Genomic DNA, 13,050 nt, shown 5'->3' with positions numbered 1-13,050 from the left:
TTACAGCTTTATCCCAATTTAAAAATAGCAATTTATGTGCTAATGAGATGATGTAAAATATCATTATAGAGTAATTTCAAAAAATATCTCATTACAGTAGAGCAAATCTTGTTAGTCTTTTGCATTTAGAAGTTTTGTGGAACTTGGGCAGTGGCTGTGTTTTTCTGGAACAGAGCTCATAATGTGTTTGTTATGTGGTTGTATGCTTCTAAAAATCTAGTGCTAATTGCTTTGCTTCTATAAATATGTGTATATTGATCCATAACATTTTTACCACCGCTGTTTTGGGTAAAACCAGAATAATTTAGATCTGGGAGTTGCTTGAACAATGTAAGAAAGGTTAACTCTCCACAAAAAATAATTTTAATTTTATTTTAAAATTTATGAGAGCTCAGCTAGTTCTACTCATGTCTAAATGAGCTTCCAATAAAAATATTTCTAAACATTAAACTTCAAAAAATAATTCTAAATATTTATGATTTGTGCAGGAACATAAATGCTATTTGGACACACTTCAAATGTGGAGGAAGCTTTCTGTAGGAAGCAAAGTGGTTTCATTCATGAAATAAGCATCAATTCTGCATAGCAGACATCTATCAAAAATTAAGAGATATTTTAAAGGACAGGATAATTTACAGTACTAAATAAGCATAATAAAACATCAGGAACTTTTTGCAGATTTTTTCCCTACGTGACTTGTGAAATTGTATAACAATCCCTTTGTTCATTTCCTCAAAAGTCTTCTAAAATTCTCCTGATTTATCTATTGAGTTTTTTACACACATGATCAGCTCGTATATGTCCAAGAGTAAAATTTTCATGGATATTAATGGGATTCAAGCTCAGGTACTGTTTATTTCACCAGCGTACATCTGTAAAGCAGGACTACACAAATCCTATAGTTGGCCTGCATGGGTATTTGTGATCAGAGCATAATTCTAGCTGTTTCTGTGTTTTGTTGTTGTCCAGACATACCTGACCTAGTTTTACACTAATTGTCTAAGTGTCCACCTGGCTTCTTAGTGAGTTTTGCAGGCAGCATTGGCCTCAACTCCTGTGGCTAGGTGTCTTTTGAACTGTCTGAAGTGTGTAGACAAATTTTACTCAGATGTGTCTTTGCAATGTGATAGTCACAAGGCTGACCGGAATATAAACACTCCGTCTGTCCCAAAGCCATGGCATTTGGATCAGATGGCGACTATTAGCTAAATATTGGCATGACCTTAGTTGTTTGGGGGTTTTTGCAGATATTTTGATTGGCTTGATAAATCCCCTCCTCAATTAAAACCAACATGTTTGAAGATGAAATGATTGTGATCGATAAGCAGTAAGCTAACCTTAGATAGCACTGTGTAGCAGCGTAACACTGCAGTCACTTGGATGTGCTTACATTGTCTTTTAGGGGAAGTTAACTACCATACATCAAAGAACATTTCAAAGAACTTTGAGAAGGTTGGTACATTTGTTGACAGCCTTTAGTTGCTGTCCTGCACGTGATATACACATGGGTTTGCCAGTAATTTTTCTAAGTTTCTGACAGCTCTTTAGAACTATTTTGGGCTGACGCCAATATCAAAACAGTACTCGAGCTGTGTATCCATTTGTAATCTTATTGCCAACTTTTAGTGAGGTATTAACACTTTCATTCAATCAACAAGACTGTGAGGACTTTCTTCATGCAAGAAAAAAGACTCCATCTGCAGCTCAGCAACTCCATGCATGGCTTAAATCAGTCCATGAACTGAGTGTTCACAAATGCATGTAGTATACAGAAAAACTGAGCAGGCCTTGAAATAATTGGTAATGTAACTATTTATGTCTTTCCGTGAAACTCAGTTTATTTTGAAGACCGGTAGAGGATGAGTTCTTTCTAATAAGACATGATAACTTTAAGACTCAGTTAATTTCTTTTTCATAATGCATTGTGGATGAAGTAATCTTAAAATCTTTGCCTCATCATGATTCATATTTTGAATTAAAACCCTATGATAACAATTTATACCTGCAAGTTCTCCCAGTTTATATCTATTTATATCCTTGTGAGGCCACGTGCAACAAGAACTGTACCCTTCTGTCTTTTCTTTCAAAACCTGAACACATATTTACCATACAATTGTATTACAATTGTATTTTCTGCCTCTGCCTAGGAAAGCAAAATATCATGCAAAGAAACTTCCAGTCTTTTTTATTGTTGTAATGGTATAATAACTTACCTGTATTTTTATGATTTTTTAATTTGAATTTCACTGGCAATGTCTGAGTCTAGATGCTGATTTTATTTGACATAAAAGTGGCTGCTGCTTAGTTTTCTTCTATTTCAAGATTAGACCTTTACTGTGAGTAAGACCAAATTCTCTTTAGTGTTAACAGTGCTTCACTTTTTTTGCACCGGAAGAGAATTTGGCCCAGCATATTCAGGAGAAATTATAATCTCAATTTATTTATATACGTAACTGCAATGATTAAACCAAAATGGATTCCAAGCACTGTGTTCTAGTCCTGAACTTTGTTCCCCAATCCTGCCAAGATTCAACTGCAGTCCCATTAATGTTCGCCAGAACTCCTTAGTTCTGAAAGTCCAGATAGATATGTGCATAAGCCCTGAAAAGATCAGAGCTCTTTATTCCATGTATGCTACCCTGGTAAAAGAGCTAGCTGTAGTTCCCCGCTATTACCAATTCCTATGTAATGACATTTATTACTTCATTTTGAGGCAAGTCTCATTACCAGAAGCTGCTAGACTCCTATTTAGTTATTAGCTGGGTACAATTAGAGCTGCATTAATCAGTTGTGCTTGTTCAGCTGAGTTCAGATTTTCTTTTGCTGAAGGGAAGATCTGAGTTTATAAGCCACTACTTCAGGCAATTTGAAACCATGACCTTAAATAATCCTGGACGTTCTGACCATATGCAGTCAAATAAGTGTGTGGTACTTAAAGAAATAGAGAGAATGGTTATCATCTTTAACCACTGTTTGTACCCACTTTAATGTCTGTTTTTGCAACATTAAATCTAGTCTTCCTAATGACATGGACATACCAAAGTCTTACACGACAAGTCAGCCTGCCTATTTTTTGAGAGCCATCTATCTTTTCAGGTACTTTAAAACTCCTCGGCATCTCATTTTTACTCTGTTAGGCATTAAATTATGGGGTGCATGTACGTAGAAGCATAGAATCATTGAATGGTTTGGGTGGGAAGGGACCTCAAAGATCACCTAGTTCCAACCCCCCTGCCATGGGCAGGGACACCCTCCACTAGACCAGGTTGCCCAAAGCCCCATCCAACCTGGCCTTGAACACTTCCAGGGATGGGGCCTCCACAGCTTCTCTGGGCAACCTGTTCCACTGCCTCACCACCCTTATAGTGAAGAATTTTTTTCCTTATGTCTAATCTAAATCTACCCGCTTTTAGCTTAAAACCATTACCCCTTGTCCTGTCACTACTTGCCCTTGTAAACAGTCCCTCTCCAGCTTTCTTGTAGGTCCCCTTCAGGCACTGGAAGGCTGCTCTAAGGTCTCCCCAGAGCCTTCTCTTCTCCAGGCTGAACAACCCCAACTCTCTCAGCCTGCCAGAGGTTCTCCAGCCCTCTGATCATCTTTGTGGCACTGCTCTGGATGCTCTCCAACAGGTCCATGTCTTACACTGAGGACCCTAGAGCTGGACGTAATACTCCAGGTGGGGTCTCATGAGAGTAGAGTAGAGGGGCAGAATCACCTCCCTTGACCTGCTGGTCATGCTTTACATGTTCATGCTGTCTGTCTTGAGCTTTGTGCTGGATGGCTTCTTAAGCTTTAGACAAATTAACTGTTATCCACCTGAGATAAGGTTTCCAGAGAACCGTGGTATTTAACTGTTCCTCATTTCTCTGCTCAGTAGCTTCCCCGAGGAAAGCTCTCTGAGTTTTCAGCAGCTGATGTACCTGCATTTCCTCATTCTGGTGTGTTTGGGGATTGGTGCAAAAAAGTCTTGACTTCAGGATAGTTCCCAAACTTCAGTGGTTTGAATTGTTCTCTGGAGATTTTTAAAGACCATGGAGAGGAGAAGGTGCCTCTGTGGGAAAGAGAGATGTCTAATACAAGCTGTTGGCCTGGTAGGGCCAAGTTTGCATCAATTCTGACTATGCAGATTAGAACAGGATTTATACTTACTTAGTTTTGGGTCAGCTAACTCTGGAGAAAGTAAACCACCAATTTAGATCTCAGTTTAGAGGTTAATGTATGCCCTGTGGTTTCAGGAGGAGGGCAGTATAAGTAAAAAACCCAACATTCCTTTCATTGTTTTAGAGTTAGGCTACGTCTCTAGTAAGAGCTATTTAAGTAATATCCAGCAGGTAGACTGACATCAAAGATGCTAAAAGGAAGATAAATCCTAGTGGCTTCAGCTAAAGAAAGGAGTACAGAGATTGTCCTGGCCTATTAAATCCTGGAAGTTTGAAAACATGAAGATCTTGTGAGAAACTTGCATTGACTAAACCAAATCAAATTCAAAAACCTTTGAATGAAAGAGTGCAAAGGCAACGTGGGCTGAAAGGAATTAATCTAAATTGAAAGGAGGGGTTGCTTAGGTTTAGCTAAATGGATTTCACAGTGATTTTACTCTAAGTTAGGGTGATTTCAGGGCTGATGAGATGAGAAAACCTGGAAAGATTTTTTGGTGTGGAACAAACATGCTAAAGGACCTGCGTGTTCAGGCAATGGGAAAAAGTGATATGCTGCATTATTTCTAGTTTCATGTCAGTCATCTTAGGTTTTGACTTTGAGCCACTATGCTTAGCAATGAAAGTTTCTTTTAACAAATTGCTGCTGAGATAAATGGAAATCATGATGATAAAGTGGTACAGGCTGTAATTTGTGGCAATTTTTGTTGGGTAGGAGGAAAAAAAGAATCTTGTCTTCCTGAAAAATACATAATCCATATTTCTCAGTAGTTCTACCTTAAGACTAGACCTTACAGTTATCAGGGAAGAAAATATTTAAAGTGATTACTTATGTTTTCTGCAAAATAATATTAAACATTTTTTTTTTCTCCACAGTAAAACCAACAGTTATTGATGTTGACATTTATGTCAACAGCATTGGTCCTGTATCATCAATAAATATGGTAAGTGACTTGCTAACAAAGATTTTTATCTGGATTGGTGGTCTTGGCATCAATACTAGCTTTTTAAAAAGACAGTAAATACTACTGGGATAAGTTGTTTCGATTGCTGATTTAGTTCTGTTTTCAGCTATAGCTCTGTTTTTCAGATGACTCTTGTGTCTCTTGAAGAGAAGAACAAACTACAGGCAATATTATGGTCTGTGTTGTCTAGCACAAAGTGCTGGTAGATCTTGAATGGTAAAATAGCCATCTTAGGAAAAAATAAGTATGGCAAAGCTATTGTCAAGAAAATTCTTGAATTAATGATTCAAGAGTCAATTGAATATATAGAGCATCATAATGTGGAGTTAATGAGAGTCATCACATATTATTAGTATATTTATTTGTAATTTATCATCTCTCCAGTGGTTACTTTTCTTTCACTGAGTTATCAACAATCTTTAGCCTTAAAGTATAATTTTGCAGAAATTATACATAACTGTACTGCATGTGTAAAGGCAAGAGAAACTGAAAGAGTCTGTGTGATAGCATGGCAATAGTGAACCTAGGAAAACATAACAGTTGGTCAGTTGTTGTGGTTGTCTTAACTCCAGGACATTCCCCAGCTCTGCAGCAACACATTCAGACTTAGAAAGCAAGCTGGATGTTTATGTAGCTATGGAGGTATGGGTTACTGTGGCTGCTTGTGCGACTTCAAGTTTGAATTCAGCACAGTATTCCTCTTTGTAAACTAGGCTGAATTTTTTCTTAATACAACTTGGAAACAGAGGATCTGTTAATATCTTAATTTCCTTAAAGCTCTTATACTAAACTCTTGAAAGCAATCACTTTCTCTTGTTCACAATGATATTCAAAGGCTGCTGTGTACAATGGTCATATAAGAATCCAATAAATGCACTGCATGTATGTTTTGTGTTTTTGGAACAAAAACTCCTGAATTTGAAAGGTGGTAATTCAGCCTGTTTGGTTTTGTCTGTGTATATGGGAGAATGTAAATTATTGCAGCATGTCAAATACTGGGTGGTCAGATACTCCTCTGCCCCCTGGCAATGGGAAACCTGACAAGTCAAGACAGAACAAATTATGTGCTGGGAACAACTTGGCCACATATTCAAAGAATGTGAAATGTATTGGTCATATTTCATGTGAAGCACTGAATGTCAAGCAATGGGAGTATCTACTCCATTCTTGAACTAATAAATAGCTAATTATCTTTCCCTTCCCCAACTGTGTACCAAAATGACTTGTCCAGGGAATGATCTATCCCAAGATCTATTCTGCTTACGGTCCTATGGCTTGCATTTACGTATACTCTAGGAATGGCTGCTCTGTTCAAAAGCAATGGGGACAATGGTGAGGATGCTTACTTTTCAAAGTCTTTTTGCTCTTTGCCCTTCTGAATTAGCTTGTAAGTAGCATTTTAGTGTGCTGGAAATGTATGTGGAGTAATAATTAAGAAAGCATTTGATTGGAACCACTTCAGATAGGGAGAAGGAAAAAATAATAATAGAAGGAACCAGTGGTTCTTGGAAGATTATTATGGCACAATCAAAACATGACCAGTTTACTTATCCCTTAACTTTGAGTTCAGGATATCTTATGGCACCAAGATGGAAAGATGCACCAAGTTATCAATTTAAAAAATGCATACTCTATCTCTTTGATAGTAGATGGTCTTATTAGGATAGTTAATGAGTATACGGTGTGGAGATACTTCTTGGTTACAGCTGAAAAAAGCTATGTATGATCTGCAAGGGCAGAATGATAAATAAAACAATGATGAAATATAAAATGTAGGTACCTGAAGTTTTAAGGACTCAAGTCTGCTTAAAGCCATATTTAAACTTTTGAATAGAAATGGACCTTGTTTCAGATATGCTTGTGGACAGTATATCCCACTGAAACTGAATCTGAACTAGCTAAGCACTTTGAGTTTTACTTGTGTTCTCAGACCTAATTACCAATATTGGAGATTAATGTTAGGCACTCAAATGTAGCAAACTTTTGTCCAAAAGCTCCATTTCTGGTCTGTTTCTTTGGAGTTTGTCCAAACTTACATGAGAGAGCAGAAATGAGCTCACAGTCTCAAATTTACAATGAAGATGGGATATCCTCCTCACAAAGCTACAAGCTATGGTGGGTGCTGTATGATAACTTGTGTCTCGAGTGGCAGAACTGATTGAGGTACTTCTTCCCCCACTGGTGTTATTTCAACTATTTGGCTACAGTATGCAGTAGCTCTATGATCCTCTACTGGAAAAAAAAAATAAACAAGTTTTGGAATGGAAAATAATAATTAAAAAAATAATTTATTTATTTTTAAGTAAGCAGGTTTTGATATAGCCTGTGCACTGCTGGAGCACGGGTACACAAACAGTTGAACAGATACAATAGCTGGAAATTACCTGTGGCAGATGAAGAAGAAGGAAAGGACCATCTTCAGTCTTATTCCTGTCATACAACTGAACTCTCAAAGGGAGAGGAATGTGTGTGAAAATCGTGTACAGAATTTAGAATAGTATTCTGGGAGGGAAAAAAAAAGTATTCTTGCGGGAATCTACATATGCTATATTTCTCAGCAGGACAGGAACTTTTAGCTTTTCTCTAAATTATTATTAAAAGTTGCGCTATTCTGTCAAGGTAACTCGGCAAGATGGTCGTTGATTGAGCAAAAACAAAGATGATTACCTTGATTTCCATCTCTTCTATTTCAAGAGTGAGATCATCAACATGTACAAGGAGGACTTCCCTGCTGTGTACTTCCAAACTTAGCCCTTAGCTCTATCCCTTTTTTATTAATCTGCAGCACTTCTGAGGGAATATCATGTGGAGCTTCTCTAGAGATCAAACTCTGCAGGTATATTTTTTTATCAGTTTTCATCAGCGCTTGTCATCCTGTGGGTGAAAACTAGAAAGTAAAATAATTTTCTTCAAGTTATCTATTCAATGAGTGTTCAGTTGAATGTTCAAGCCAATTTTGTAGAGCAAAGTTTTTCAGATGTCAATAACTTTGTTGTAATTATGATTAGACTTGAGTATGAATATGTATATCTCACTGTTTCTTTAACAGTCAGGAAAAAGACAGTTGCTACCAGACACCTACCTACAGCAAAGATAACTTCAGATTAATTGTATGTGAATACTTGTGGTCCGTGGAAAAAGAAATCCTCTTAGATTGAGGCTGGAAGTGTCACAAGGGGAAGGGATCCCTTCAAAAAGGCTTATGGTCAAGGGAAAGATAATGTTCTCTGTGACAAATATGACGTAATCCACAGGAATATATGGCTGACCCTGCATTCCAGACTATTTGCAGAGGGTTTATACCACTTCCCCTAAAGGCTTTACCAGTTACTCATTTCCTTGTTGCTTTCAAAAATATCTATTTAGAACCTCAAGACTTCCAGAAAAAACAGGAGTGATTGTGAGAAGGTAATGTAGATGCTCTTCTATTAGATACTTACCATTATAACATCTTTATGATGACAATAGAAACTTGTTTTCTGGATAGACAGTGGTGACTCTTTCTTTGTGACATGGAAGATTTCTTTCGGGCATGGTCTGAAAAAAGCTAATGTTAAGTAGCAAGAAATAGGAATTGTGTAAGGATAAAGAAGTAAAAGCAAGCTGAATAATGAACTGAGTGATACTAGGAGGTAGTCTCAAGTGGCAATGGCTTTGAAGAAAAAAGTAATTTCAGCATTTTGAGCTATGGCATGATGTTATGAAATGACAGAAATGATTGATACTAGCTAAGAGTATTTTGAAATTTAAAACTCTGAGATGTTTGAATGCCCATTCAAAAATTTTAGGGTGTTTTTTTAACAGATAAAAACCATCTATTGTATAAATATCGATGCCTGTCCATTATCAAAAAAATAGTGGCGTGTGAGCTTGGACTGATTTAAAAGAAACATAAACTGGTTGATTTAAAAGTAAATGACACATGGATGTTCTGACCAAATTAAATCGTCCTGTGTGCATATTATATTCCTTTGTCTTGGTTTTCATCTCTTCGTAAAGTAAATTACAGAAATCTGCAACTTGCCATTTCATGTTGAAATGTCATTAGAGACCCTGACTTGTAGGATGCAATATTCAATTCTATTGCAAGATTTTACTTCAATCTTTTCTGTATTTAAAAACTTTGTTATATCTGTAATCATAATCAACATGCTTCCACTGCTGTTAGGGATTTTGAAGTGATTTTTTTAAATTTGAAAATTCATCTGCAATCTTGTTTTTATTTTTCCCCCACACTTTATATTGTAAAACAGGTGTATGAATTCCAGATCACTCAGTTTTCATATCTTTATGTCTTTTTTTAACACTTCCCATTCAAAATGGTGTCCAGGAAGCATGTGCTTTTGCATTAAAATCCATGCTCCAATTTTTGTCAATAACCCAGTTCTTGTCAACAACAGCAAAGGTTTATAAGTTGCTTTATAAAACTTAGATCTTAATACAGCTTACTGTAGCCTGGTTTTCTACAGATAAGCAGTACTGGCTTAGGTATAAAGGAATAGAAAAAGGAAAGAGACCATGTCAATATGCAAAGTGGGAATCAGATGTAACTGATGGGAAAAGAAATCCCCTAGAAGTAATTTTGTGAGATAGAAATGTAAACACACTGAGATTACATAGACTATTAAATCTCAGTAGTATCAAAGTCTGTGTGTTTGTGTGTACACACGTATAGTCTTAACTGAGTAGCTACAGGAATCTGAGACTGCAGCACAAGTTGCTGGCAAAGAAAGAATTTGACACCTATATGGTTTTAGCAACTGGAATCTCATTTTAATCCAGCTTTACAGAAAGTATGTTGAAGAGACAGTGTGAGAAACAAGCTTATAAACTGTACTTACCTGTTCATAAAACTATTAATTGGTTATCTGCTGGATATATTCTCATCTCTTTATTCTCAGGTAATCTGGAAAGGTAGTTCATAGAGTGTTCCTTTTGTGTGTTTCATCATTCTTTTGTGTCCACTCTCTAGGCTATGTTGTATATCATTATGGATGCTGTATTTCTCTTTTGTTCATTTAAGTGTTGTAGAATAAAAGCAATCTTTACTCTTTTTTGCCTGCTAATGTAGTGATAGACTTCCTTGAGCTTCAGTTTCAAAGTCTCCACATGCTCATTTTGCTTCTCCACTAGACATGATAGATATTTAAAAAAAAATCTTGATGTGGAGACTCGCCTAGAATATTATTTCAAACTAATTATTAAGTCTGAATTTCTTTTATATTTTTAGTCTCTGTGTCTATTTACTTGATAGTTAAAACTATTATCGGAGCATCTGCAATTATAGAAACATAACCTGGTGAATCTTTACATACTAAGGCAAAGCTGATTTAAACCCAGATTTCATTTGTTTTTCACCCCACTGTGTAACCCCAAATATTCCCTTCACAGGCTTCTTCTCAAAGGTAGTGCAAGATGCTATTTGAGCACAAGCTTGATATCCTCTTGTTCATTGTTAACTTGGAGCGTTTTTTTCTAACTGTATCTCACCGTCTTACCTAATATATTGGTAAAGCAATTGTGCAGGGATGCAGTTTCTGTTATTTTTGAGGGGTGAGTTTTCCAGTTGGTGAGTTCAGATCATGTCTAAAATAAGGGAATGTCTCAGGATGATTGTATTTTTCTCTGCAAATTTTATAAGCCTTTTTTTTGCTCTGTGACCTAAGCGAACACTCAATTCCTGGATTAAATTTTAGTTTGAGTGGTCTGTTCATTTACGAGGGCTAAGATACTACTCATGCACTTCAACATTTTGCTAGATTATGATCAAGCTACTATTCTGATTTCTAGAGGATATTTATATACTGCTATTAAATTTGGATCACTCATGATAACAAAGGTATGAATTACAGAAAACTTTTAAGCTGCATGGATTTTTGCTGATAAATCAAAATCACCTCACATACAGACTCATTCTTGTTGCTTCAAGCTCTGGCAGTCAGTGTCTCACTATGAAAATGTTTCTGGGACATAGTAGTCATAAGCTGAAACTTGAGTCTATTTATGACTTGTGTTCTATCATTGAGCCTGTGAGAGGCTAATATAATCTCAAAAGTGAAACAGAGTGGAAAGGAGGAAGCTGGAGGGGAAAAAAATGAGCTTGGATTGATTTTTTCACATATCACCTTGGCAGTTTCTACTTTTGGTTTCCTCTAGAGCCCTCCTTTGTGTAACTAAGATATGACCTAGCAGACAGACACTTGGATAAAGGCCTGAGGCTGCTGCTGTCGGAGGTGCAATGGGGTGGGCTAGCATAATATTCATTTTTCTGTAATGAAGCTTGTGTACTGTGATGTGTAGGAGTAAAATACTTATTGCTATGATTTACTACATTAGCAGGAAATACATTTTGCTTCTTGGTGGAATGATAGTTTCTATTGAAGTCTTTGGTAATGGACTGATCTTCTGCCTGCTGGTCTGTCACATCTGAGTTCAAGCAGATTGTCAAATACGGATGACTTAGCCTTAGCGTTGTCTCAAAAGGCGTATAACAAATAAGAAATTTACTTTCAGTAATATAGGAGAAATAAATGTCTCATCTGCTCAGTAATGAACATTGCAAATGATCTGAAGAACAGCTGGACTGAATGTTTTTTCCATAGCTGAACAGTGCTACAATATCTAACAGGTACCTCATCTTTTTGCAAATGAATTTGTAGAAAGTATGGAAAGAAACTACTTTCCAGCCTGATGCCAGTTCTTCTGCTTGATTTCTCTCACTTCAATAACCTATTTCTTGGGCCTGCAGGTTCTAGGCTTCAGACTAAGTGTACACACTGTTACAGTTCCTTAAGAAAGTAACAGTTGCCTTCCTTGTCTATCCAGTGCTACCTAGCTCCACTTTCTTTATTGCCAACATTTGGGAAAGTTAATTTAGAAAAGCTATGGCTAAATTGCTGCAAAGGATATTGAATTACTTTAGGGTAAATTGAGGTTCTCTTTGCCTAATCAATTTAGTTTTTGACTGGTCAAGCATTTATCAACTTTTTTTAGAGTTTGAGCTTTCCATGATTGCTCCGTGAAAGAGTAATTACTTTTGTGTTGACCTGTTTATTGGATTCCTGCATGATATTGACATAATTTAAACCACGGTTTTGAGAGTTTGGTCTTCCTTAGTTCTTTCAGTGATGGATTTACCCAAGAAGCCAACAAATGTTGCTGATTGCTTCTGTAAATAATAGAGCAGTCTTTATGACAATTTTTTGTAAAATTTCCCAGTATAAAGTTTTGGGAATGGAGACCCAGCCATCACAGCATCCTGGTGTGATTTCAGTGGCATTATAAATGTGCTTGTAGTTAGGAAGGAACATCTGAACACAGTGTGACCCCATATAATCCCTTATTGGGTCACAGAAGAATCTTCATGTTTCTGTAAGGTTTTCTGGTTGGTAAGTATTAATATTATTCATCAGTGTCATTTAAATATCAGAACAATGCCCTTCATTTTTCACACCACTTTTACAATGAATAAAACCCAGAAGAACCCATGTACATTAATTTTTTTCCACATGAGAGCTTGTCATCAGTCTAATTGGACATAATTTCCTTTATTGTCTCATTGCTGAAAAAATAAGTTTTAGAGAATTCTTTTTCATTTCCCTTCAAGCTTTTTCAGTGAACATGGTGTCCCTTGACTCTTAAGTACTCAGACATGCCTTTTTCTGGTACAGACAAGGTATTTCTGTTGAGTGATGACACAGAACTGAAGAATAAAACAAATGCTTTGTTTCTGCAATTAAAAAAGTCCACAGACTGCAGGCATGTATCTGTAACCCAACACCTCCATGCTTTTGTTAACATCATACACTCTTCTCCTTTTAAATCACTTTAGTCTTCATTTATTACTTTATTGATCTGTAAAAGGGACTTTTATGTGGTCAAAAATAGTGATATTCTATGTTCTTTGTATGTTTGCTTAGGTTTCTTC

General features: G+C 36.5%; 1 protein-coding gene across 3 annotated transcripts in view; it reads left to right on the top strand.

Annotated features, from left to right (window-relative positions):
• GABRG3 (gamma-aminobutyric acid type A receptor subunit gamma3) overlaps positions 1 to 13,050 on the top strand; it is a 345,623-nt gene that overhangs the window by 17,150 nt on the left and 315,423 nt on the right. For all 3 annotated transcript variants that reach the window (XM_054812989.1, XM_054812986.1, XM_054812987.1), the window contains one exon: positions 5,035 to 5,102. In XM_054812989.1, the coding sequence (XP_054668964.1) occupies positions 5,035 to 5,102 (68 nt within the window). The remainder of the gene's footprint in view (positions 1 to 5,034; positions 5,103 to 13,050) is intronic.

The sequence above is a fragment of the Grus americana genome, chromosome 1 (genome assembly GCF_028858705.1).
Source record: "Grus americana isolate bGruAme1 chromosome 1, bGruAme1.mat, whole genome shotgun sequence".
In the NCBI taxonomy this organism is placed as follows: domain Eukaryota; kingdom Metazoa; phylum Chordata; class Aves; order Gruiformes; family Gruidae; genus Grus; species Grus americana.
Note: the sequence above shows the minus strand (reverse complement) of the source record. Positions and strands in the feature narration are given on the sequence as shown.